Source organism: Battus philenor, unplaced genomic scaffold, assembly GCF_028537555.1.
Source record: "Battus philenor isolate CCGP_79_NKW_IND1 unplaced genomic scaffold, ilBatPhil1.0.hap1 SCAF_11, whole genome shotgun sequence".
In the NCBI taxonomy this organism is placed as follows: Eukaryota; Metazoa; Arthropoda; class Insecta; order Lepidoptera; family Papilionidae; genus Battus; species Battus philenor.
Window position 1 is genome coordinate 4952022 of NW_027181673.1, and position 26889 is coordinate 4978910.

At 32.9% G+C, this 26889-nt stretch overlaps 2 protein-coding genes across 5 annotated transcripts in view; both read left to right on the forward strand.

Annotated features, from left to right (window-relative positions):
• Positions 1-282: 282 nt before the first annotated feature.
• On the forward strand, positions 283-1546 carry Phb2 (prohibitin 2). Its single transcript, XM_068772891.1, has one exon. The coding sequence runs from the start codon at positions 400-402 to the stop codon at positions 1297-1299; it is 900 nt and encodes a 299-aa protein (XP_068628992.1). The 5' UTR covers positions 283-399; the 3' UTR covers positions 1300-1546.
• Positions 1547-4587: 3041 nt separating this feature from the next.
• XNP (ATRX chromatin remodeler XNP) overlaps positions 4588-26889 on the forward strand; it is a 34755-nt gene continuing 12453 nt past the window's right edge. For 2 of the 4 annotated variants that reach the window (XM_068775249.1, XM_068775258.1), the window contains exons 1-19: positions 5296-8402; positions 8831-8913; positions 10801-11006; positions 12066-12199; positions 13032-13075; positions 15873-16064; positions 16765-16870; positions 18187-18279; positions 18371-18511; positions 19091-19207; positions 20239-20405; positions 20959-21122; positions 21216-21353; positions 22127-22302; positions 22795-22916; positions 23003-23126; positions 24501-24569; positions 25078-25222; positions 26092-26269. In XM_068775249.1, coding sequence (XP_068631350.1) covers positions 5430-8402; positions 8831-8913; positions 10801-11006; positions 12066-12199; positions 13032-13075; positions 15873-16064; positions 16765-16870; positions 18187-18279; positions 18371-18511; positions 19091-19207; positions 20239-20405; positions 20959-21122; positions 21216-21353; positions 22127-22302; positions 22795-22916; positions 23003-23126; positions 24501-24569; positions 25078-25222; positions 26092-26269 — 5372 coding nt within the window. In that variant the 5' untranslated portion in view covers positions 5296-5429. Of the gene's footprint in view, positions 4759-5295; positions 8403-8830; positions 8914-10800; positions 11007-12065; positions 12200-13031; positions 13076-15872; positions 16065-16764; positions 16871-18186; positions 18280-18370; positions 18512-19090; positions 19208-20238; positions 20406-20958; positions 21123-21215; positions 21354-22126; positions 22303-22794; positions 22917-23002; positions 23127-24500; positions 24570-25077; positions 25223-26091; positions 26270-26889 lie in introns of those variants that run through there. The other 2 variants (XM_068775264.1, XM_068775271.1) reach the window with 2 other exon arrangements.

Consider the following 26889-nt stretch of genomic DNA (forward strand, 5'->3'; position numbering starts at 1 on the left):
AAGTTTTATTTAAAATACTTTACATATAAATATATTTCATATAATAGCACAAAGTTTGTCCTTTTTTACAACATTTAAAATTAAATTTTTATTTGTAGTAAAACTTTTTTAAATTTTATTTCATAATATTTTGAATGTTATGAAATTTAATTTATTTAAAGGAATTCATTGATTCTTTTTAAATTTTGTCCCATAAGCAAAGTTCAATAAGGAGAAACAAATTGTGAACCATAGAGTACATTTATACAACTATGAATTTCATTATAATTACACGCTAAAAGTAATCTGTGGTTTTGCGGTCTGATCGGTTCTTGTTGCACAATTTCTTCATTTTAGTGTTAGGTTATATCTGGGATCAATTAGCAAAAGAATAATTTCTCTTTGTAATTTCGAACGAAAATGGCTCAAAGTAAGATAAATGATATGGCCGGAAAATTCGCAAAGGGGGGGCCGCCTGGACTTGGAATAGGGCTGAAAGTAATGGCCGTGGTCGGCGCTGCAGCGTACGGTGTATCTCAATCGGTATTTACTGTTGAAGGTGGACATCGAGCCATTATGTTTAACAGAATTGGGGGAGTACAACAACACGTGATGACTGAAGGTATGCACTTTCGCATACCATGGTTCCAGTATCCTATTATTTATGATATAAGGTCTCGTCCACGAAAAATTTCTTCTCCCACTGGATCCAAAGACTTACAAATGGTGAACATTTCACTTCGAGTGTTATCGCGACCTGATGATCGTCATTTACCTATAATGTATAGACAGCTGGGTACTGACTATGATGAAAAGGTGTTACCTTCTATCTGCAACGAGGTTTTGAAATCGGTTGTCGCTAAGTTTAATGCTTCTCAACTGATCACCCAACGTCAACAAGTTTCTTTGCTAATTAGACGAGAACTGGTGGAGCGTGCTGCTGATTTTAATATTATTTTGGATGATGTTTCTCTTACGGAATTAAGCTTTGGGAAGGAATATACCGCTGCTGTAGAAGCTAAACAAGTTGCCCAACAGGAAGCTCAGCGTGCTGCTTTCGTAGTAGAAAGAGCCAAGCAGGAGCGACAACAGAAAATCGTGCAGGCTGAGGGTGAAGCTGAGGCAGCTGAAATGTTAGGAAAAGCCATGGGTATGAACCCTGGATATCTCAAACTTCGTAAAATTCGAGCAGCTCAAAGTATTTCCAGAATGATAGCTCAATCTCAGAACAGAGTGTTCCTCCCTGGCAACAGCCTCATGATTAACCTACAAGATCCTACCTTTGATGACTTGTCAGAAAAGTTGACAAAAAAGAAGTAACATGAGGCTGCGGAAGAGGGTTCTGCGTATCTGAAGCCAGTGGCCACTCTTTCCGATAATGAATCTGCAGTTTTAATAAGTGGTGCGGCTTCGGTTGCGATATAAATGAACATTTGCATTTGAAATTTCTAAACTGTGTAAACATTATTGCTACTTAGATGGTCTATATTGCATTTTGTGTTATTTAGTTGTAGGTGTTTAGTCTGTATGGGAATCAAGAGATTGCAATAAAAATTACTAAAGTCAATGGTTTTATTTTTGAACCCTGGTTCTCCAGTATGTAATCCAGTTCTCCTTAGTATGCTGTTTAGTGTATAAGAGTAATAACTAATAGTTTATTAAATACAGTATCCTGTATAACATACAGTACCTTAGAAATATTGGTCTTTTTTATCTATTTTGTGTACTTATGAATATATGCATGTATATAGAGAAGGTAAACTAATTGTTTACAAAACATTAATATTTAAAATGATTAAAAATAAATGCTATGTTCTATGCTTATATTAAAGATATAAAATGGCACAAGTAACAATGGCCAGACTAGAATTACTTTTTATTACTGACAATTACTTGACCAAATATTGTGTAATGATTATAGCTCATTATATTATTCATATATGATATTATTCAGCCAGACCTTTTTAAAAATTTAGGTAGCTCTGGTGGACAATCTGCAGCCATTGAACATGAAATAAGTTTTTCCACTGACTTTCTTAAAATAATATCTGTCTAAATTGACATTTTCTTTCTTCTGTTCTTTTAAAAGCAGATAATAAGGCAAATTGAGAAGATACAAAGTATCTCCATTAATCAATGGCTAAAAGAAAAGACAACTATAAAATTATGCTGCACAAAATAGTTTGTCAGCTGATGACAATGCTATATAAAAAGTACAACTTTATACAATAGCCTATTTATCATATTTAAGTTAATTATGATAGGAGACAGTATTAAGTTAAATGAGCCAGCCACAGCTGCCTTAAATCAAGATATTGCTTTTTATTACAACTATTGATTAAGAATAAATCATGGTCCTGAAAAAAGTTCATGACAGTAGTGTTCGATCACTAAGATTTTTTGGTAATAAAAATAAATTGGAAATTACAAACTAATTGAATAAATCATTTTGACTCTATTTTCATGGATCAATTTACTTCCCATGGCATGCAGAGGATTATTCATGGGACTTTTCTATCAAATGGAATCAAGAATGGAGACATCCATCGATGAATGAAATTAACCAACATAGCCCCGCATATTGGCAATTTGAAGTAACAGTGGGTAGGTTGCATAGAAGCACACTTAACCTCTAAGGCCTTAAGGTTTCGACGTAGGATGTCCAGGTAGATAAACAACCTTGTAAAGGTCGGTGGAAAATGCAAGATACAAGCCACATCCAAGCGGTCTAAAAAGAATGACATAGGTTATTCCCCTATCCAGTAGTAGTAGTGCAAGGCCTATATCTGTCCATCAATTTGAAAATTGTAACAGACAAATAACTATTTTTTCAAGTCCTCAAGTCAAGGTTGTCTTGTCTCAAATGATCCGAATGGCATTGACCTAACTTTGGAATAAACTCAAAGCTTTGCTGAACAAGCAGATTCTTGGTTGTTTTTTTTGTTTAATAATAATTTACAGCATTTATGTAAAACAGTATGCATTTTATATATATACAATATACTTTAAGTTAATGCACAACAATCCTCTTTGAACTTAAACCATCTACTCAGAAAAATAGTTTATTAAAACCAGGAGATACACATTAGGATATTTAAATTATTGTTAATTTACTACCTGTTAAGTTCTACACTGCAAGAATTCTGGGTATTGATAACTAAGATTACTTCTAAAGACTAGTTAAGGTTTATTTACAGTCTTGCAGATTCAAATTGTTTCAGAATTTGATTAACCAGGCTGAACTCTAAAATGTATAACCAACATGTGGACACTAAAGTGCCTTAACGACTAAGCTTTAATAATTCCAGTAACTATATACTAATATTAGTCCTATTTTCATAATTATAACAGTGTGTAGTTATAATACATAAGAGAACAAAAATATTTTTTTAAACATTTCAATAGGAAAAAAAGGGTTCTATTACCCTTATTATAGTTGCTACATCTATTTATAAACTTAAGTGATGGAGAAAATCACTTATACTGGTTTTAGTAGATAAGTACGTTTTTGTTTTACATAACTCAACATAAAAATTGAAGGAAAACTCTCTTAAATTAAATATGCATGAGAACTAATCTGGATCATTGTTTTGTTAAAAAGTATATTGTAATGCGCTAGGCATATAAACTAAACTGCAATGTATTTTGTACATATGTATGTACATTTGTGTGTTTTTATACAAAACAATTTCCAATAGGATTTCATTTTGGACATTTAATATGCTTGGACATCACCTCTAGTAGAAATAAAAATATAGTGTTAAAAAAGGAGCTTTGGAATTCAATATTTATTTGTACTTTAAAAAAAATGCAAGGATATGACATAATAATTTAATAATTTCTACAGTCAAACAAATTACATCGTTAGGTAGTTTATTTTTTTAGGGCAGAGGGTTGCGGTAATCTAAATTTGGCCATTTCAATCTCAGCTTCAAAGTAACTCATATTGTCGTAGCAAAAATATTCAGGCACTTTATAAGGTCCGCTTTTGTTTGGATCTACACCTGGACCAACAGGTTGGGCTGCAGGATGAATTACAGCCGAACTAAGTCCTGGGACATCGACATTAATATCTGTTGCAGGGGGTACAGACGATGGCGAGTGATGTTGACTTGGCCCTTCATTGTAATATCTAATAACTCCGCGCAAATTATTTCTTAACGCAAAGCGTGTGAACATGCTTAATAACTTTCAAAACGGACTGTTGTTACACAACTCCAGCAAATAATTTATACTGACGTTTTCTTCAATGACAGTGTCATTTTATGTTTTAACTGATAATGAAGTAATCGAATTGTAAATAAAATATTTTAATGGTCAGGTTATTACCAAAGTTCAATTCTAAAAATTCTATGAACATGTTTCTTGTTCTTATCTTCGCGATTAATATTTTAAAATAGAATACATAAATAATACTCACTAATTTTTTAAATCATGAAAGCAAGTAAAACATAAAAAAAAATTAACGGAATAACGAATATAAAATATGAGACATTTTAATAAAATTTTAAATTTAACTTACATTATATATTATGCATGTCGTTTCTATAGACATAGACGAACTGTGATTCTCCACAATCTATGGTTCTTTTTCACGACTGTTTTGGATAGTTTACCTACCTTGCTTAATTCGCCGATTTTTCGGTCTAACATTAAAATATGACTTTAATTTAGTGTCCAAGTTCGCTAATAACATACGATGATGTGTGGCAATAACAGTTAAGAATAATATTAAAGGCAGAACACAGTAAAAAAGCACATCAGCCATTTACATGAAAGGTAAGTACAAAAAATTGATACTTTGATATTTTTTGTTTTCTTTATAGATCAAGTTTACCGTTGTTTCTATATCAAAATGAACTAGCGTTTGTTTATACTGCATATAATTTCTTATTAGCTTATGTTACTAATTTTAAGTGGAATTATGCGTGTATGTTTGCATATAATACAAAATGTATGTATACGTACTATTGCCGCTATTTTCATATACTTGTACGTAGTTGTAGTGATTTTGTATTACGCGACCAAATTCAGTAGGATTTGCGGAACAGACGTTTCTATTCACGCATATGACATTTACAACTTAAACATAAGGAAGATTCAAACTTGATTGTTTTTTATATAAATCAACGAAATCTCGTTAAAACTAATAGTCTAAATCGACGTTCTAATTCGAAAAAAAAAATCGTTAAGTTTGCTTGTTGATATTTATGCTTTGTGAAACTTGTGATGTGTATTAATGCGTACAATGAAAAATTATGAAGTATGTCTTTTTATTCTATGGTTTATTTTCATTTTTGAGTTAATGGAGTTATCGATGTTCACTGCAAATTAATATGAACAGTTCTTGTTAGTTTTTAACTAAGCTGTGTTTGAAGTTTATGGATTAATCGTCAACAGTTGACATTAGTTGCTTAAATCGTTAAATGTAAATACGACGTAATCGCAAAATGGCCGACGCGGTGCCTGTCTGCGATGTTTTATGCGAGGCAATGGAATATTTGTCAAAGCTTGGAGCGAACTTAAAGGTTCGGTCAGAAAATTTAAAAGAAAAGAAAATAAGAAGAGATAGGTTAAAAAATGCACACGCTGTTCAGAAAGCCGCCAATAAAGTTCTATTAATTTGTGATTTATCCAAAAAGTCATTGGAAAATGTAGAAACCGGTGTAAAAAATCTTTTGTCAAAAATTCTCACAACTCAAGGTCCTAGTTATTCTGGCGGGAAAACTCGATCAACTGATTCGAATGATTCTTACGAGTATTTTGAATTCGAATCAAAACAATTGAAAATACGAAAAAAAGTTTCACTCAAACATTACATGTCGGCTAAAGTGGTTGCCTCCGCCATGCCCCTTTCTATGCTAGACAATTATCCTGTTTATTACACTTGTAAATTATATCAGAGAAGAAAGAAACTAGTTGAAGACAAACTAATAAGCTTATATGATGGTTGTAAAAATTCTAATGTTAACATAACGTTAGACGAGGTTAATAAAGTTTTTTCAAAAAGAATTGTTAATAGTTGTGTTATGTCTGACAGTCCTCTATCAAATTGTGATGTTATTGAGATTGGCACTAATGAATCTGAAAAATGTGATATCATTAATATGGCACCTGATAATCCAAACAATTTATGTCCGAAAAGCGATTCCAATAATTTAAGCTCAAATATGTCCAAAGAGGTAGAGAAAAATGAAGGAAATAATGAAAATATCTCCACAATAGCAAATAATGTTAATTTCATAGACAATGATACATTAGTTAGTGAAGAAAGTAATGTAAATGCAAACCTGGAGACTAATTATAAAGAAAGTGAAATTTCTGATAGCAGCAAAGATCAAGGGCATGATTATGGTGAAAATGTAAGTTCTGATAACAACAAGGATCAAAGGTGTGATTACCAAGAAAGTAAAATTATGGACAGCAACAAAGAACAAAAGCGTGACTGCAAAGAAAGTGAAAATGCTGATAGTAAAAAACATAAGTGTGATTGCAAAAAAAGTGAAATTTCTGATAGCAACAAAGAACGAAGATGTGATTGCAAAGAAAGTGAAACTTCTAATGGTAACAAAGAACAACAGTGTGATAACAAAGCGAGTAAAATTTCTGATAGCAACAACGAACATCAATGTGATAACAAAGAAAGTGAAATTTCTGATGGCAGCAAAGAACTAAGAAGTGATAACAAGGAAAAAGATATTTCTGATAGCAACAAAGAAGAAAAAGATGCAAATAATCAACAACCTGTAGAAAATGAAAATATGCCAAGTGCACATCTCAATAGCTTAAATTTAGATCCAGAAAGTGATGGAAAACACAGTCATGAAAGTGTAAAAGAATCTGGCATTCAAAATAACTCTAATATTTTAGAGCATGATAAAGATGCAGAAAAGACAGAAGAAGTAAATTCCGTAGGAAAAACACCTTTTCTGAAATGTGTTAATATAAATAAGTTACTTGAAGTGCCAAAAAAAGAAAATGCTTCTGCAACCAAAAATATTAAGAAGAGTTACATCGTTTTAAAGCTAAAATCTCAGAAAGTTACGGACAAAGCCAATAGAAAAGTGGATAGAATAGATAAAAACAAATATAAAATGAAAAATTTGTCCCAAAGAAAATCAGATGTTATAAGTGATGAATCATCTGATGATGATAAATATTGGAAACATAAAAGAAAAGAAGTTAAACTATTTAAACCAAAACAGTTTACTATAAACATTAACAGGCTACCTAGTTATTCTACTGCTTTTATGAAAGTGCATAATTTAAATACAATAACACATGGGGGCTTAATGGTTTACAAATTAGAAAGTTGTTCAGAAAGTCAAAGTAATGGTCAAAATTTAGAAGCCATTCCTCCTGAAAAGTTTTGTTTACCAGATTCAGACAAAAATGTGCATAACAGTTTGAATCAATGTGCCAACACATGTTCTTTAGCCTCAGATGTCGCATTGTCAAGAGATAGCCCATTGAATACTTCAGATAAATCTTTAAATGATGGCATAGAGAAGGATTTGCTTGACATTGCAAAAAATATTAAAGATTCCTTACTTAATGATAGTGATGAAAATCCAGACAAAATAATAAACCAAGTTGATAATGAGCCTGTAAAAAGAAGTCAAGATGTTTTGGACAAATTAGAGGAACTTAAAGAGGTTCAAAATAAACCTATAGAAAATACTTTATCTCCATCTCAATGCAAAACAAACACATCCACTGTTTATCACCTTGACAAAGATATTGAAAAGGTAAAATCTTCACTTTTGGAATTTTCTTCTGATGATGACCTATTACATCCAGAAACAGTGAATAATGATAAAAATACTTTACCTGAAAATAATGAAGACCCAGAGGCAGTGAAATCATTATTATTAAACGAATGTTCTAATGAATCTTTATCTTTTAATAAAAGTAAAGAAAGCAATGAAAACGATACCATTCAAGATATTGAAGATCCTGAAAAAATTAAAACTTTATTACTGAATGATTATTCAGACAGCTCTCCCACTAACTTGCAAAAAAGAAAAGAAGAAACTGAAACAGGATCACCATCAAAGTCCAAGAGAAAACTTATCATGGAAAGTATGCATGCTAAGAAAATGCTTTTGACATATTCGTCCAGTTCAGACACTGATGATGAACAGCTGAGAAATGCTTTGAAGGAAATTAAAGATGCATTGATTAAAGGAATCAGTTCAGATGAAGACGATAAAAATAACTCACAAATTAGAAACAATTTAACGTCTGATTCTGAAAATGATGTTGAACCACCATCACAAAAACTGTTAAATAGAAAAAAGAGACTGAGGTCTTCAACTTCTCGTGATGAAGATGAAAAAATAGGTTTTAGAAGAAAGAAAAAAGGAAAAGTTGTGGCAAAGGAAAGTGAAAATGAAGGAAACTCTAATTCCAGTTTAAAGAAGGTTAGGTTTTTGTAATTGTGTGTAGTTTTAAAAAGAATGTGTTTTTAAGATCATCAACATCATCTTCATATCAGCAGATCAACATCCTCTGCAAGGCATAGGCCTACTCCAAAGATTGCTACAAAGTCTGATTTTGCGCCGCTTGCATCCAGTGACTTTATGAGACCTTAACTAAGTGATTGGTTCACCTAGTGGAGGGCCTACATATGCCGCTATTTATTTCTATGTTAACCATTGAGGGAGTAATATTTGAAATTATAAAATTTTTGTGATAGAATATTGAATAAGTTTGTTGCTGGTTGGTATGTGGACATCCAAAAGCATTCCCACATAACTTTTGACTGAATCTTTATACTAAATTACTATAATAGCAGTAATATCATAAATATTCTTAAATTGAGATTAAATTGAAATATAAATAATTGCAGATGGGCGGCTCTAGAGCTAAACAGGGCAGTAGCAGCAGTCATAGTTCAGATGCTCAAGATGCAAATGACAAAGACATTGATGGGTAAATATTCTTTTTTAATGGGGGATATGCTTAGAAAATCACTTTTGGAAAAAAAAAACCTGAAATTTTGTGAAATGAGTAACTTTGTCATTTCATCAAAAGCCTTTTTACCTGCCCACTCACATTAGCCAATCAAAATTTCTTATTTTATCTGTGATTGTTTCACCTTCATTATTATATAAACACTTGATATTTGGAATGAATAATAAAACATTGTAATACTTTATTATTGGCCTAATAACTCATTACACAAATTGAAATAATTTTTCGAAACAATTGTTTGATTCTTCATTCTCTAATGCATTTACTAAGTTAATAATTCAAATATTATTGGTAAATATACAGGTTTAATTTTCAATGCATCATTAAATGGATTGCTAGTGATTAAAATCGCTTATCTAAAAATAAAAAAATTAGCAGATTATTGTACTCACTAATGTTACTGCATTATTTTAAAATTGGATTGCTATATTCAATAATTGTGTTCAATGCATGATTTCAAAGTAAAAGCGATTTATATTTTAGCGCCTATAGATGATGAATGGATCCTAAAAACAACATTATTCTTATCCAAATTCTTTTTTTTTCACACAATCTATATTAAATTCTCCATAGTCACTCGAAAATTCACCCTGTATATTTAGGGAATGGTAACATATGTGTTATCACAATTTGTTACAAGATTAATGATTTAATACAAGATTTACCTTATAGTTCTTTAATAATACATTTTTACTACAATTTGTTTACGCTGAATATATTAAATGGTAATAAAAATAAAATGTAAATATTGTGTTAAATTACTTGTAGCAAATATATAATGATTTAGTTGAATAGGTTCTTATACATATTCTAATAGACTTTAATATATGCTAATATAAACTTGTCATGGTAATAGGAAAAAAGTTCTAGTCTTATATAAATATGTTGTGTTATTCTTAAACATTTATTGTGGTATTGGAACTGAATAAGAAAAAAATCATATCACGTTATAATTTCAGAGGATTTAGTTTTGATTTTAAGGTTACATACTATTTGTTAGCTCATAATAAACATTACACTATATGTTAAAATAAAGAGACGTTTAGTTAATTTCTGAATGAACTTTTTAATAAGCCATTGTATATATGAAAAGTAAATGTCATTATTAATAAGATTTAGATTAATGTAAGGGTTTGTTTGTGATGTTGCATTTGCTGATTATTACTAGTTATATTCAGTAAGATGTGGTAATTGACTTGCCATTTATAATGTTATAAAGATTTAAATAAAGCTTGGTATGAATAAGCTGTCTTTGTTTTATTATTCAAGTTCACAGGTTATGGAAATATTATTAATTCTGTTCATTGTGGTGTATTGTGATTGGGCAGTTAGGGTAATAAAATGTGTTTAACATGGACTATATTTAAAGCTATGAATGGTGGTCTTTGATTCTGTGTTGTCGTCAGTATGGTGACCAAAAGAACTAGTTTCGATTCTTCGATGCTTTTCTTACCAATAATGACGTTTGTGATCATTTATAGATCAACATTGACGATAGTTTTAAAAAAAATATCTTTGTCTGAAAATTGCACAAGCATTAAAAAAAATGCTAATTATATGTGCTACCGAAACTGCTGTACCGCGCTTTAGGTACGCGGTGAAATGTGACAAGGAAGGGAATATAGGTTGCTTTGTTCCGTCAGCTTGCCATCAATGCTCGCGGCGGTGGTAGTTGTGCACTTTACCTCGGTCGCTACCTTGGCCCGCTTACCTAAGGCGCGGTACAGCGATTTCGGTAACACTATTGTAATCATTTTCTTGTTTCTGTGACAAAAAATTCATTAGAAAAGGTATTATTATAGAATTTGTGCCTACATATTTACAAATATATTGTTTCGTTTCCAGACTAACAAATCTGAACACGCTGTCAAAGTCGCGTCGTCGACGTGTTTCTTCCAGCGAGCAGAGTGCATCTACCATCGAAACGAAGGGAACTCAATCGGACGGGATGCCGAAAGCGCCACGCTTCAAAGCAGAAAGCCTACTTAAGGCGGAGTCCAGCTCCGACGCACCTTCTCTCGCCGGTAGCGACGAGGCCGAGGAGGTTGAGGGTGTGTAAAGCATATAGATAGTAGTTACAAAGTTGTGTTTGTGGTAGTTTGTAGTCCGTCCTGAGGCCAGGTGGATCGATGTAGCCTAGAAGCATCGTGAGCACAGCCCAGCACTAGGGACTGTTGGAAGAATCAAAATTTCTAATAGAACAAGAGTCCATCACACTGTGCAGACAGTGATTCTCGACGGGATGTTAGTGTATATGAATCCTTCACCAATCCTTTCCTCGCTTCGAAGACAGAGTTAAAAAAACACGGTTGTCTGTGATGAAGATACAATACAGTACAGGCCCTTTCATGGTGAAAAATTCTTTCATTACAAGCCTTTTTAGGGCGATGTTTCAGAACGAAATCTTAGAGCGCGGGTACCACCTGCAAAAAAGTAGTGTTGCAAAAGCAAGATGAGAAAGAGCAGACATGCTCATCTGCAGCTCGAAACCTAAACATCCAAGGTGTTTGCACCATGCCACCGATCTACTCCCAAAACGTTGCTTCGGTTACAGTGATATGGTTCGTCGCATGGCTCCTCAATTGGTGGGAAGGTCCAGCTATACCATAATTCATTAAGATATGGTTGTATGCGAAGGTGCTCTTGTAGTTTTAACAACAGGCATCAAGAGAATAACCTTTTAATAAACCTTACAGGTTTTTCCTGAAAAAAAAATGGTTATTGCTGCCCATGTACTGGTATATTAATAAATTAAGTTTTCTGTTTAGTAATTAATTTTTCTTTAATTATAACCTTTTTTAACGATTTACAAAAGGGCATTGTTTAATATTTAAAATTGCTTTAAAACTGGAATAACAACGTAAAATTAATTTTGTATCTGTAAATTAAAAAAATTGATTTAGATGAAAAAGTATATTTTTTTAAATGTCTGGGGACTCCTAGTTACCGTCTATTAAAGTTTAATGTACATTTTATTCTAGTTTTCAGACTATAAATTGTGATTTATCACGAGATTACTATGTTTACTTCAAATAAAATAGATTCTCATGTGTTATATGAAATTTATGTAAAGAACATTTTACATGTAATGTTTTTCTGGTATCTTTCAGAGCTACCAACGGTTTCAATGTCGGCTCTGAACGGTGACGGAATCTCGCATCTCGCTAAAGACGACCTGCTGGGAGATAGCGACTCGTCGAGTTCACACAACGAGAAGTCACAAGAAGAGTTAGAGTTTAATGATGTAGGTATTGCTTCATCATTAGCTAATAGACGTCCACCTGTAAGGTACAGGACTCCTAGAATGATTGTCACGATGACCGGTCTTGCGCTGCCTGTATCCAGCAACTTCTCGCAAGCTATGTCGTCGCTCCATATAGGAGGGGCCGTCTGTATTGCTTGAAAATCAATAAATATAGAAGCACGTCATTAACAAATCGATGTTCGAATTGCCGTTTGCCAGTTTGATTTAAGAATCGATTTTTTTGGTATTTAAAATAAATCGGCAATACAGAAGAAAAATTATCGATTAATATGTAAGCCACCATTATTTCACTACCCTCGTTTTGACCTGACGTCATGTATATTAACATATATTTTTTAATAAAAAACGAATGTGATTTATTAGTAAAAATCGATTTTGATTATTGGTAAAATCGATTACAAGGATTAAATAATCAATTTTACTACACATATCTAAATCTATTTCCTTACTGCAAATAACAATTAAAATACATACGTTATTCTATTACTATTGACGTTTTGTATAGTTTTAATTCTATAATTCAACCAATAGAGACTACAGTGGCAATCCAATAAAAATAAAACTAATTTCAGAGTTATCACTCAATTTGTGTATGTGTACATATATATATATATGTATATGTGTGTGTAACTGTTACATCATAACACGCCTTTGTTTGGTTTTTATTTGACGTCAAATTTTTGATAGTAAAAGAAATATTTTATTTGGTACTTTGTAGTTAGCAACACATTAGCAGTCATTTTTATGTAGATAACAATTAAACATTAAAAGTTCTTAAATGTTCAGCATTAAATTAACAGTATCTTTACAGGAAGACAAGAAACCGAATACCGATAATGAGGAAGAAGAAGCGAAGTAAGTAGAATATATGATATTGCAGTATCTTTTTAGCGGATATTAGACGCCCACTGCAAGGCATAAGCTTTCCCCAAAGGTCACCGCGCGCTTCCCGTGTCCAGCCACTTCCTGCTACCTTAATTATGTCGTGGGTCCACTCTGGGGAAGGTCACGCCGCGTCTATGTGGCTCGCGGTTGCCACTCGAGAACATTTTGAACCCAACGACCATTGATTGCAGGAGCGATAAGCCCCGCCCACTGCCACTTCAGGCGAGCAATTCTTCGAACAACTTTATTCTGTGAACATCCTCATTTCTGATTCGATCTCGCAGCAAAACTGCGAGCATAACTATCTCCATTGTCCTCTGGTACCCCGGCTTCTTATAAGGCTTAAGGGATGCGTTAATCAACACAATGACGATACTTAATTGAATATTAATATAAATATAACTTTAGAAACTAACACTCTTAAAAAATGTTTAAAGTTAAAACCGAAAATCTAAGACAGTTTTAAAACTAAAAAAACTTGATTTATATTTTAAATACGTCATTCATTATTATGGGAATTCGTATTATATTAAGTTCGGCTTTTGTATATTTTCCTTTAGTTATAATCTTTTCTCTTTATAGTAATATGTCTTTAGGAAAGATTTTTGAATCAATATATATTTTTTATCTTATTTATGACGGTGAATGTCTTTCTCTCATTTTTCCGCAGCCACAAAACACAAAAAGTTTAAACGTTATCAAGTATTACGTTAGAACGTAAAATGTTTCTATACTATCAATAATTGTTATGCATTATATTTATATTGCTATTACTACGTGATATCGGCCCATATTACAGATGTCGGTTTACTGTGCAATATTCCTGCCCATGTACATTTCTGTTTACTTCGATTGTAAACACGACGTCACTCAGAAAACCCGAGCGCTGGTTTCAAGTGGCTACCGCAGCCATACTATGTTTAACTTAAAAATAATTGACCTATTTTTAAACAGTCACATATCACAAGCGGGGTCGTTTCAATCTTTAATTGCTAATTCCTTAAAGCAAATGTTCTTATCTTTTCAATGCGGCGTCATTTAAATATAGTTTAACGAAATACCGACCGATGCAGCTGTCAAGCGCGCGAAGTTCATACCCAACTGTCAGACGTGCGAAGTTCATAGCGGACTGTCAAAGTCAGCAGTTCAGCAGTCATTGTTTCATAAAAAAATTTCAAGTTTTTAAGCAATTTGTGTTTTCTGTAAAAACCTACTACTTTGTAGCTTATAAAATAATTTTAACGAAATCAGTGAAGACGTTCACAAGTTTTGTTGATTTATAAGATTTATAAGAAGATGAATATAGAGACAATTTTTAGCAAAAAAAGCTTTAAACAATTATGTTAATCAAAACGTTCTAATTTTTTAAACACATAATGACACTTTCTATTACAACTTTGAAATTACATAAACGCGGTAGTTAATGTCATGTGCCTAATAAGTAACATTCCAACGGCGACATATCAATCAAAAAAGTCGAGCATTGTCTGTCACGTTTTCGAGTCCTTGCTTGTAATACAAACAACGGATTAAGTTAAATCTAATCTCTAAGCTCTAGCGGCTCCATTAATGTATATCTAAACTAGTAATATATTTGTTGAGTGCCACCTGCTTTTCTAAGGCAATTCCGCTCAAGCGACGCGCGCCACTTTGCAGCGGCGGCATTTTAGGGCCTGTGCTCCCTATCGTGATAGAAAGTACTTTACGTTTGAAACGTGATTGCTATAGGCCAGGGGTGGCCAAATAACAAATTTTTTGCCAGCCGCGATTGAATACGCATTTAAAACACGCAAAACTTTTTTTTTTAAACAAAATTACAAAATGTGTGTATTGAAGTTAGATATAATGGCACACGTATATGACGGCACTCCTAATAATACTTAACATGCAAGTTAATTAATTATGATAATTATTTTGATTTTGCTAATATTATGGTGCAATAAGAACAATAATAATTCACACCGGTTATTTGTTTTGTGGTCCCAGGATCTGACATATGTAATATAAATTTAAAAACTGAAATGATGCGACAATCATTCTGAGCCAAAAATAATCGTTCAAGAAGCCGCATGTTGCGCGCGAGCCGCAGTTTAGCCACCACTACTATAGGCATTTATTCAACAAGCCACGCGTCGTCAAGTGTTTGGTTTTCTTTACCTAGGCTGTTAGATAAGATTTTATCGAAGTTGATTCCTGACTGCTAATACCTTTGAAGAAGTATGCAAATATTCTCAATTATGTTATGATAAAAATGATTTCATTTTTATCGACATTACTTTCCAGTCCCCCTAATATTAGGGAGACCGGAAAGTAATGTAGACTCGGAGAGTAATTGACCTATTTTACAGAAAAACCGATTATCACTCCGGCATTGAAAATTAGTACATTAGGTGGCAAAAGGTTTTTGCTAACAAAGGTGAATTATTGTTGATTAGAAATAAAAACTTGTTAAAATGTTGTCGTGTTCGGTTCCTGTCCCCCTAATAGAAGATGGTAGACCAATGGCCAAAACAAATAACTAAGAGATTTGTTATATTTTGTAATAGCTGAGGAGGGGAACCGTTTTTTTATTTGGCTTCATTGAAATGCTTTCATCCTGAAATAAATCAGAATTGAATAAGTTTTAAATAAATATTATGTAATTCTATAAAACAATGTACACTTTATTGTTGTATATCGTTTTTCCCGCTATAAGCCAGCGGTCGCCGGCGTCGTTTAAACGGGAAATCATGTATAAGCCAATGTCTTAATGTGTACTTTTATTTAGCGTGAAGTCTAAGCGGCGTAAAGGTCACGCGATCTCGTCGGACTCGGAGGCGGGGTCGTCCCGGCGGCGCGACCGCGGCCCCAAGCTCAGCGACTTTGAGGACTCTGACGACGAGGGTTCGGAGCCTGCTGGCAACAAGAAACGCAAGAAGAAGCCTGCAGATAGTGATGACAACTCTTCCGTTGATAGCGGGTCAGTTAATTTAGCATGCATTTGAAAACAGCAGCTTATGGTATAAAATCTAAAGAGGTCTATAAAGGTTATTTGAAAAGTGGTCACGACACTCAGATATGAGAAGTTCAATAAATAGTCTTCCGCTATATGTTCTTTACACAAAATTTTCACCACACAACCTCAATTGATGTATAAAATATTTATAAAAATTCAAAGACTAGCTGTCCCTCACCCGCCTCGCGTGGCCTGCACTATATTTTGAGGGTGTATGTATAAAAAATCCATTCTTGGTCATTTTTAAATTGTTATAAAAATATTCCTGACAAGTTTTATATAAAAATTATTGTTTCCTTCCTTGAGGGTGGAATTTCGTCGAAAGAAATATTACTACCAAATTTCTAGACTAAGCCTTTATAGTTCCCTACATATAGAGATCAGTATTCAGGTAAAAATCTCTTATAAAACATATGAATATTTGGGTAGAAAGGTCAAACCTATGATTTACTAATATACACAATTGAGAGGTAGTACGAATTGGTTAGAATAAATTTAAAATTCACCTTTTTCTATATACAATTAATTAAAGTTTAAAAAAATAAATTTCTGCAGGTAAATTTACAGGCTTATTTATTCTCGAATAAATTATATAGACTTTGAAAGAATTTGTAATATTTAAAATAATGATAATAAACCAAAACAATCTAATCTTGTTAACCAGTAAGAAGAAACGACGCCGTATCAAAGACATAGACGACAGCGAAGGCTCCGACTCCGATACGGAAAATGAGGGTCGAAACAAACATGGCAGAAAGAACATTCGAAAGGTGAGTCGAACACGAATTATAAAGCTTTAGTGTTGGATTGGTTCATGTCGATAAATTATTTATTATTATTGTAAGACAATGTATTTTCCACCATATGTTAAAATTACTGAACCCACTGATGTGCCTAAATCATTAAGTAAGGAGAATCTTTAATACCCTTTGAAATTATTAGCTGGGGTCCTACATACAAAAAAAAATTTCTGTCTCTTAAAGGTTGCATTGCATCATTGTTTCGTGATGAAATTAGTGTTATTATCCCTATGGCTTTTACAGCTTCATCGGACATGAATTCTTGGAACATAAGAGTCTGTGTACTATTATCAGGTGTTTCAAAATATGTTACTAATTAATCTCTTATTATTAATATATTTTAATTATATTAATAATATTCGAAAATAACTGTGATGGCTATTGCGTTTCGAAGCAGTTTTAAGTTCGCAGCATTACAAAGCTAATTGCTAATTATTGCCGCCTCGCATAGCCTTCAAAAAATAACTATATAGACCGAAGGTCCAGAAAATATTTCTTAAAAAATATGGTGACATGAAACAAAACGCGTGCTAACCAACCCATCGCCCTTCATATAAGCAGGGGATGGTCTGTTTTCAACACCTATAATATATTTGATTATTACTATGTACTTTAGTTATTTGATCAATATGACATGAACATGTGCACTTAACTTAGTGGATAGGTGCACCACTACGGTCCCATAGAGTAGGTCTCCTTTAAAATATATACAAAAACAAAACATAAAACACATACATGGATACCATTACATTTGGAATAACTAAGAAATTTTTATATAAAAGTGTCATTGTATGTATAATTTCATAAGTTATATCACTATAATTATTTTTTACAATGGATATGTTAGTATTACTCGCTTTTATTATTATTTGTAAAATATAGTAACTGTATTTACATATTACAAAATTGTTGAGGGTAAATGAATGAAAAGTAACATGTTTGTTATTACCATAGAATTAGTTACTGTTACACTGTGTACCGTATTTTCTTTTTATTCTTCTATAGATTGTTTGTTATTATATTATACTGTGAGTGTGCTAAGAGGATGGGCAGCAGCGTTCTTCGCGCCATCACAGTGCGATCGCCAAGCGTGGCGATCATGGTATATCCTTCTATAGATACCTTTGTGAAATGCCTATACCTTGCTATGGGCTAAATATGTGATTATTGTAGACTTGGTGTTGTGCAATCCATATTGTTATTTCGTACTCTTCAATATATTTTCTATTATGTATACTCTTTTATTTATTTTTACTGTTTTATTCCAAAATCATCTGTTCTTTTAGGTGATGGGTAAAAACCAACTGGAAGAAGCAACGAAGAAGGCAGCTCGTGAAGAAAAAGAGAGGATTGCTCGAATTGCAGAACGCCAGAAATTGGTTGGTATTTGAAATTTTAATCTTTTGTTTTACCTAATATGATTATATACGTCTAATTTTTATGTCTACCTAATAATACGTAATTTTTTAGTACAATAATTTGGAATTTGATGAGTCTGGCAAACCCGACGAGGTGATATTGGAAAAAGTTGTTCTCGATTTCGACCCGGAAACGAAAGAGCCATGGATTGAAGTCGACAGAGGACTCGTCAAGAAATTAAAACCGCATCAGGTTAAATTTTAATTATCTATTTGTTTCACTAATCCGTCTAAGGTATATTCAGCATTGAATTATTTAGCCTTAATTGCACTGATATTCTTAGACTTTTAAAGATATAAAACTTTTTATATTTTTAGTTCCTCTTACAATAGAGTTAATATAAAGGTGATTGGTTATAGATGTAGTCTTCAAGAGAAAACAGTTTTTAAAATTAGGGTTACTACATATTAAAAATAATTATTATTTATTATCTTACTGCCGGATGTGATTAGGCCTGTCGCTTTTCTTTAGCAAAAATAAATTATAATAACTTATTAGGAGTGATCACTTTATACAGATGATTCTTAGTTAATAGAATAGCTTTAAAATTTTCACTGGGAAATAAGCTATACATTTACCTCCTTAAAGCTTTATTAGCTTATTTACAGCCATAAACAATCACCTGTACTAATTTTGAAAGTACTGAAGTTACAATGTTTATATACCGCACTGTGAACTGTACAATGAAGTGTCTTACACGATATGTATAAAGGTACAAGAAATGGTCTGTTAACGAATTACTTTTTGAATGTAAATACTGTTATATTTCAGGCCAATGGTATAAAGTTCATGTGGGATGCTTGTTTTGAAAGTGTGAAAAGAATAAAGAAAGACAAGGGCTCCGGCTGCATTCTGGCTCATTGCATGGGTCTTGGAAAAACACTTCAGGTATGATAAATTGATATGTTTGCTTTATATTCCATGGTTAATACATCGAAATTGTTGTACTTATGCAATCTTATCTAGAATTTATAGATAGGTCATATTATATGTTCTCTCTATTAGGCTTCGTAACGTGTCTAACTCATTTGTAGGTTAATGTGTATGATTTTATAACAAACTTCCAAACGATGCGGTAAATTTTAAAATTAAGCCCAAAGCCTTCCAAAAATATTTAAGAGTAGTATGTTCAAGATAAGGATGTTGGAAATTTTTATGTAAAATTTTGTTTCGGTAAAACAATAAAAAATAGAAAACAAAAAAAAAATGTCTCTGAGTTTGTTGCTAGTTCTTCTCAGTAGATGGCGCGTTACTAACGTAAACTTAAAGCTATACGATTATAAATGATTTTAATGATCTGCTTTAATAAAGCTATTTTGAATTTGACTTATCTTTTCATTTTTTATAACACATGTATTAAAAGTGTACAATTAAGTTATAACCATTAAAATCGGATGCGTCTGCTTATTATGTGTTAAACCTCCGCAATGGTTACTACAACAAAAGGTAAGAAAAGTTAGAAAAAAAACAATCTAGAGCAAAATACTATTATTTAAATGAAGTCTTTAAAAATTTTATTTGCCTTTTTTACCTTATTTATTAATACTATAAACTTGTATACATAACAAATTCTTTTTTACACGGTATATATGTTCCTTTTAAATAAGCGTGAAAGAAAAAAACAACTGACATATTTATAGAACAAAAACAATTTATTATTGTTATAAAAAATAAAACTACCGTTAAAATTCAATCCATAAAGAAGAGACATATCATACAAATTGAAATTAAGAATATAAACCAATTATGTAACTATTTATCGGTGTTCTATTAACAGCTGTAGTTAGTTTTTTTTGTAATTAAATAATTTTTTTGATATACCGCTACACTATTAAGATTGAATTGACATTTTGATACAGTACAATTAAAAAAAAAAGATCTGTGTACGATTGTTGTATGTATGTCTTGTACATTCTCAGGTGGTGTCTCTAACGCACACTCTGCTGACACATAGTGACCTGACGGGCGTGAACCGCGTGCTGGTGGTCTGTCCATTGTCGACAGTGCTCAATTGGGTCAACGAGTTCCGTATATGGCTGAAACACACCGAGAAGGAATACGATGTTGATGTTTACGAACTTTCTAGGTATATACCAAAACATAATTACCTATGCATCTTTATCACTGCAATATATTTATGTGCCTGGCAAACATTTCGTCAGTGCCTGATAATCGTATATGTTTTAAATGTCTATATATTTATACTATCACACCAGGAATCTATAATTATTATTAAAAATCTAATATTTTTATTCTGCTGGGACAAGTCTTTGTTTTGACTTAAGTTATCGCTTACAGAGTCCAAAATAAATAATTGATTAGAATGACGACTTCATTGTTGACTTAATTTCTTTCTTTCTAGGTATTTCTATTATATTCTATAAAATTTAAGTACATTACTACTTAAATTTTCATTATGATGCCATATGGTACATATTATTTTTCTTAGTTTTCATAATAACACAAACTTTTAGTTTATATTGACGTTTAATGTTTGACAATTAGAAAAAAGTGTGCGATTTTAATCCAGATTGCTATCATATCTAATGAATATATAAGAAAAATTGGTCAAGCCATTCTCTTTCATGGGCTTCGGAACAAATTTCGCGATTTATTTTTATTATATATTATTTTTTCAGGTATAAACAGAACTCGGAACGTGCGTTCCAATTGCAACAGTGGTTCGAAAGTGGCGGAGTTTGTGTGCTAGGATATGAAATGTTTCGCAATCTCTCGGCAGATAACCCCAAGAAATTCAAAAAGAAGATGCTTAAAAGTTTCCAAGAGAGTCTTGTTGATCCAGGTAACATTTTTGATACCAGAACATTTTTTTAACCATTGCAACTTCTAAATGTACAGGTTTGTTGATTTGATTATATTTTTATACATAAAACAGGTCCAGACCTGGTAGTGTGCGATGAGGGGCACCTCCTTAAGAACGAGAAGACGAGTCTCTCGCAGTCTATGAATAGGGTTAAGACGCGACGCCGAATCGTACTGACGGGCACGCCGTTGCAAAACAACCTCAAAGAATGTAAGTCATTTCATAAACTTATATAGGTATAGTACTTATATAAGTTTTTTGTGCACTTATGTTATAGTATGTGGTCACCACCCTCAAATCAAAAAGATAAATGCATATTTACTGATGTTTTATCAACGAAAAAAGCTCTAGGGATAATTGATCTAAGGGACATAAGTTTTCAAAGGCTTGACATGCTGTACAATGGGTTTGATTTCACAACCAAACGATAGTGTTGTGCTCATTGTGCGTCAGGGTTGACTTAATTTAGACAACTCAACTTCTTGAGAAATCCCAGCAGATCTTTGATGTCACCAGTGATCTCTAGAAGCCTACTCCAGTGGACCGAGGTGTTTGGCCTTGTAAGACGCTACTCTGGTAAACTGGAGTAGTCTTGGCTTGAGCCTAAACATGTCAATGAGCCTTTGGACCGAGGTACTACAAAGAGGTTCAGATTAGACCCTTTAATTCATGGCCATCTCATATATATAAAACGATAAATTCGTAAAGGCAAATATTTCTATATTAAAATGTACACATTAAGGTGGATGTTATACATAGCAGATATCTGAGTAAATGGGATCATTTTTCAATTAGGCTTTTAAATATACATATAACCCACTCTATTTATTTATTAAACAAGACTATCCAATTGTTGGTCTGAAAGAAATCTCTATAAGATTCTACTTCCTGTGTTTATGTATAATGTAAATAATGTTGTTCAGTTCTATTCTCAAATGTTTTGATAATAATCATATAGGTAAAAATTTTAATAATTTATGCAGATTACTGCATGGTGCAATTTGTGAAACCGAATCTACTTGGAAAATACAACGAGTATCTAAATCGATTTGTGAACCCAATCACCAACGGGCAGTACACGGACTCCACGGAACACGATATACGCGTCATGAAGCGACGCTCGCACGTTCTGCATAAAATGCTCGATGGTGCTGTGCAGGTGATTTAAATTATACATTTATTTATAGAATGCAAAAGCAAAAAAACAATATGTTAATGATTTAATCACTTTTTTAATACCAACAAATATTTACACCGGCTTTAATTACAATTTGTTGTTTTTCACTTGAAGTTGTTTTCACGGCTCTAATTTAATTATTAATCAATTTTCAAACACTTGATTAAAAATACTCCATGTCTTAAATATTTGTTTTAATAAGTTGTAGGTTGTAGACCCCAAACAACCTGTACTTTTATTGCCACACATTAAAATTCACCGAATTAAGTTTTGATTTCTATTAACACTATAATATTAAACAATTTAATTTCTTTATATTGCTGTCTTATTTGGTTTTATTTGGGAAAGTTTACAAGGAGACTACAATATATATTTTATATTAATTATGATTTTGTGTTATTAAAATAAAAATACTAGGATATACTTCAAAAATTGTTATGGAAGGGTTTTTGTAAAAATTCATTATCATTTCAGAGGAGGGACTATGGGGTGCTGGCACCTTTCTTACCTCCTAAGCACGAATATGTTCTGTTCATAACACTAACAGAGGTGCAAATCAAATTGTATCAACATTATTTGGATAATTATTCAAGAAGGTAATTACATTTTTCTATACAAAACTTCAATATGATAATTTGAAAACAGAGATTTTATATGCCATAAAAATCTAATTTCTTTTCAGACCTCTACCAGGCAAATCGTCAGGATTTTTGTTCCCAGACTTCCAGTCATTACAAAGGATATGGACTCATCCGTTAGTACTGAAGTATAATTCTGAGCGATATGAGATTATGCAGCAGAAAAAAGTAAGCAATATATCACATTGACTGTCTAAGTATAAAACACATTGTTACATGATATCATAAGTAGTAAAGTGAAAAATTCTACTGTTTGTTAAATATATTTGGTTTAAAAGACCTTTGAAACTTTTCCTTTGTCCATTTTATGAAGTAACATAAAATCTTTCGGGCATCACAAAGAGATTTCCTAGTCATGGTGAAATCCTGGCACAGGTGTTATGTGGTTGCCTAAAAATACACTTGAATTTATTTATTTAGCCTATAATACACAACGAGTTCCATATTAATTTTAATATAGCGCTACTTGCACATGCGTAGGCCTCCCCCAATTGCTTCTATCTGCTCATATCTCGAGCTATGTGTATCCACAATGTTCATGTAATTCTTTTAAGATTATCAGACCATTGCTGCTTTTTTTCTTTACTATGTTGCCTGTGAGTGTATACACAGTGGTGAATTGTTTCCACTTATAATTAACATCTCTCAATGTGACCGGCCCATAGTATCTATTTTAGCGTTATACTTTTTTTACATAGCGGCCTCCAATTTTGTGAGTTTTCTCAAGCACAATCTTTTCTTGTCTAATTTTGAATATCCACCCATCATGCTTCTTTCCTTGGACTGTTGACAAGTTTGTAGTTAAGCATTCATTTGTTAATGTCTGTGTTTTGCAATCATTTATGACATTAAGGAGGGTGCATAGATTAAAGATTTTACTTTTTGCTGCTATGGGATATTAATTGTTCTCAAGGAGTTCCTTTAGTGACCAGAATCTGTGCATGCTATATTAATGCATACCTCATTAGTAATTCTTCTTTCCGTTTCTAGATTTGTATGGTTTTAATGATATTAATTGTCCTTGGTATATAGTAGGTCATGAGTTTGGTTTTTGCTTTGTTTATTGCAAAACCTACTATTTAGCTTTTATTAGCGATATCTTGTAGTATATTTTGTAGTAAGTCGGCTTTGTGGGATAGTAGCTGATCATTAGCTTAAGGAAGATTATTGAGACATGAGCCATTTATGTTTAAGCCCATATGATCTCATGCTAAGTTTGGTGTGAGGACTCCCTGAGAAGCTGAGAAGAGTCTAGAAGACAGAGGGTCACACTTTCGTTACAAAGACAAGGACTTTTTTGTGAATAAATATAGAAATGTATATTTGTAACTGCGGTATCTTTAGAATATATAATGGTATCTTTAGAAGACAAGATATTATACACGAGAAAACGCTCCGGCTACTAACACCACAATAATTTTTAGAGTTATATTATTGCTGGCCTATTAAAAATCAAGTTATATACCCGCTACATCCGTTCTGTCCTTTATTTCTTATATTTCTATCAATATTTTTAAAACTAATAATTTTTGGTTTTTGCAGAGAGAAAGAGAAGAGGAAGACTCTGAGGGATCATTAGTTGACTTCATTGATGATGACTCTACACCAGATGTAAGAATTACATATTACTATATTATAATTTCCCATCTCGCATACAGTGAGTCTTACAAAAAGGTTTAAGGTCACCCAAAAAGCAAAGAAGAGAGCTATGCTCAGAGTTTCGCTGTGAAATCAAATGAAAAATGTGATCTGCAGATAACACAGAGGTACCGACGTGGCACGAACAATTGCACATCTGAAGTGGCAGTGGGCAGAGCACATCGCTCATGCAATCAATGGCCGTTAGGGCTGAAAGATTTTCGAGTGGCGACCGCGACGACTAACAACATATTTAATGTCACAGAAAGTCGCTGGATGCAGGCAGTGTAAGATCGACCTAAGCTATACACCACCAACCCTTGACGTCTTATCATTTCTCATTATTCTGCTGGTCTTATTGGAAATCTCTGTGGTGGCCTATGCCCGACAGTGAACGTGTTGCAGCTGAAATCATTTTCAGTTTTTAGTTTATTTTAAATAAAATAGTAATACATAATTACACAATAAATTATTTGTGTAGGAAAGTTCATCGGAAGAATCTTCAGATGATTATTCTGATGTGAGTGACGACAGTCGCAAAAAAGGCAAGAAGAGGAAAACAGCTAAGAAGAGCAAAGTGAAAGACAGTAAAGTCACGACACGTCGGGGCACTAGGGCTAACCCAGGTAAGATTTGTGGAGGAGAAATATTGCTGGAGGAAGCAATAGAAAGGTAGAGTGAGAGAACAGTAGAGCTCACATAGAAGTTTTGGATAAAGAAACTTATGAATTTAAATTCATGGTTTAATAATTTACATAGCAATGGGCAGGCTACAAGATCAGGTGGCCACTGAGGGCTTAAGGTATTGAAGTGTAGACCACAAGCACAGTGTAGGATGTCTATTAAAAAGATGGACAAACGACATTCTTACGGTTTTTGAATGACTAGATACTAGCCGCTTCCAATCAGTTCTATTGGGAATCTATAGGAATGTCCAGCAGTGGATGTCCTATAGCTGAAATGATAATGCTAAAAAAGATTTGATTTGTCTTGCGACTTGAGCTGCCAAATAACATACAAGTGGAATAATGACATTGTTTTCTTGTTAAATATTTTGTCAAACCTATTATACACCTTATTATTAATTCAGATCTCTATACTTACAGTACCAATGTCATGTTTTGTCAGTGCGTCAATCATTTAAGTCATGGGGGTGAATTGTGAGCCGTGTACAGGGTTATGTATATGGGGCATATAGGGTTCATAGGAAACGTTTCCCACCAGCCACATATTGCAACTTTCAAACAGAAGGGTTATAGAAGTGAGCTGCATGGCACTGCTGGCCAACTGTATGGGAAAGTTATATCGCAAAAACTAGATGGTCTTTACTAATTGTTATTACATGTATAAATAACAACATTTTGTTTGTTTGAGAATGTTAGGCTCTAGTAAGAAAAATTAATTTTCTAAATTTGGCTTGGCCCAAATAGTTCAAGCTCCACTGGCCAGTTGATTGTAAAACATACTATATATTAATAGCTATTTCAATTATCAGTGGAACAACTAGACGAAGATGTAAAGCCTTTGGAGGTTTTGGAGACAAAGTATGAGAACCCGACTGAATGGTGGATCAAGCTGGTGACGGACGACGAGCTGGAAGACATGCGCAATTCGCACAAGCTGGTGCTGTTGTTTGACATACTACGCCAGTGTGAGACCATTGGAGACAAGTTGTAAGTATTGTTATTGAATCTAATTGTCCAAGCCGATATTTATAATTTTATGTTCTTTAATATGTAAAGATCTTTGATGAATGTATGCTGCCAGTGATGACATAAGGATCAGAGATGATCGCTTACGATGTGCCTCATAAAAAGGCTCAAGGTCACCCAGAGAGGGCTATGCTCGTACTTTCACTACGAGATGGAATCAGAAATTAGAAAATCCACAAAAGAACCAGTCATGGACGTAGCTTAAAGAATTGCTTATCTGCAGTGACAGTGGGCAAGTCACATTGCTCGTGCAATTAATGGCCGTTAGCGCCTAAAGGTTCTTGAGTGGAGGTCAAATCGCTGGATACTAGAGGCCTATACGATTTTTCCAATGAAGGCGTGAAAATAACATTGTTTTTATGAAGCTATATATATTACAAAATTAGCAAATATTGTTGTAATGGCATAAACAATGTCACAAGAGTATAAAATACAAAGGCTACATAAAATAAATTAAATACATCTAAAACATAGTAAAATAATAGGTTCTTCTTCTCTTGTGCTGTCCACTAAGTAAAAAAAACTATATTACATTCAGAAACAATTAGATAATTTTTCTGGGATTTTTGTTTAATAATATT

Coding starts and splice junctions, on each gene's coding strand:
- Phb2 (XM_068772891.1), top strand. CDS start 400: ATGGCTCAAAGTAAGATAAATGATATGGCCGGAAAATTCGCAAAGGGG.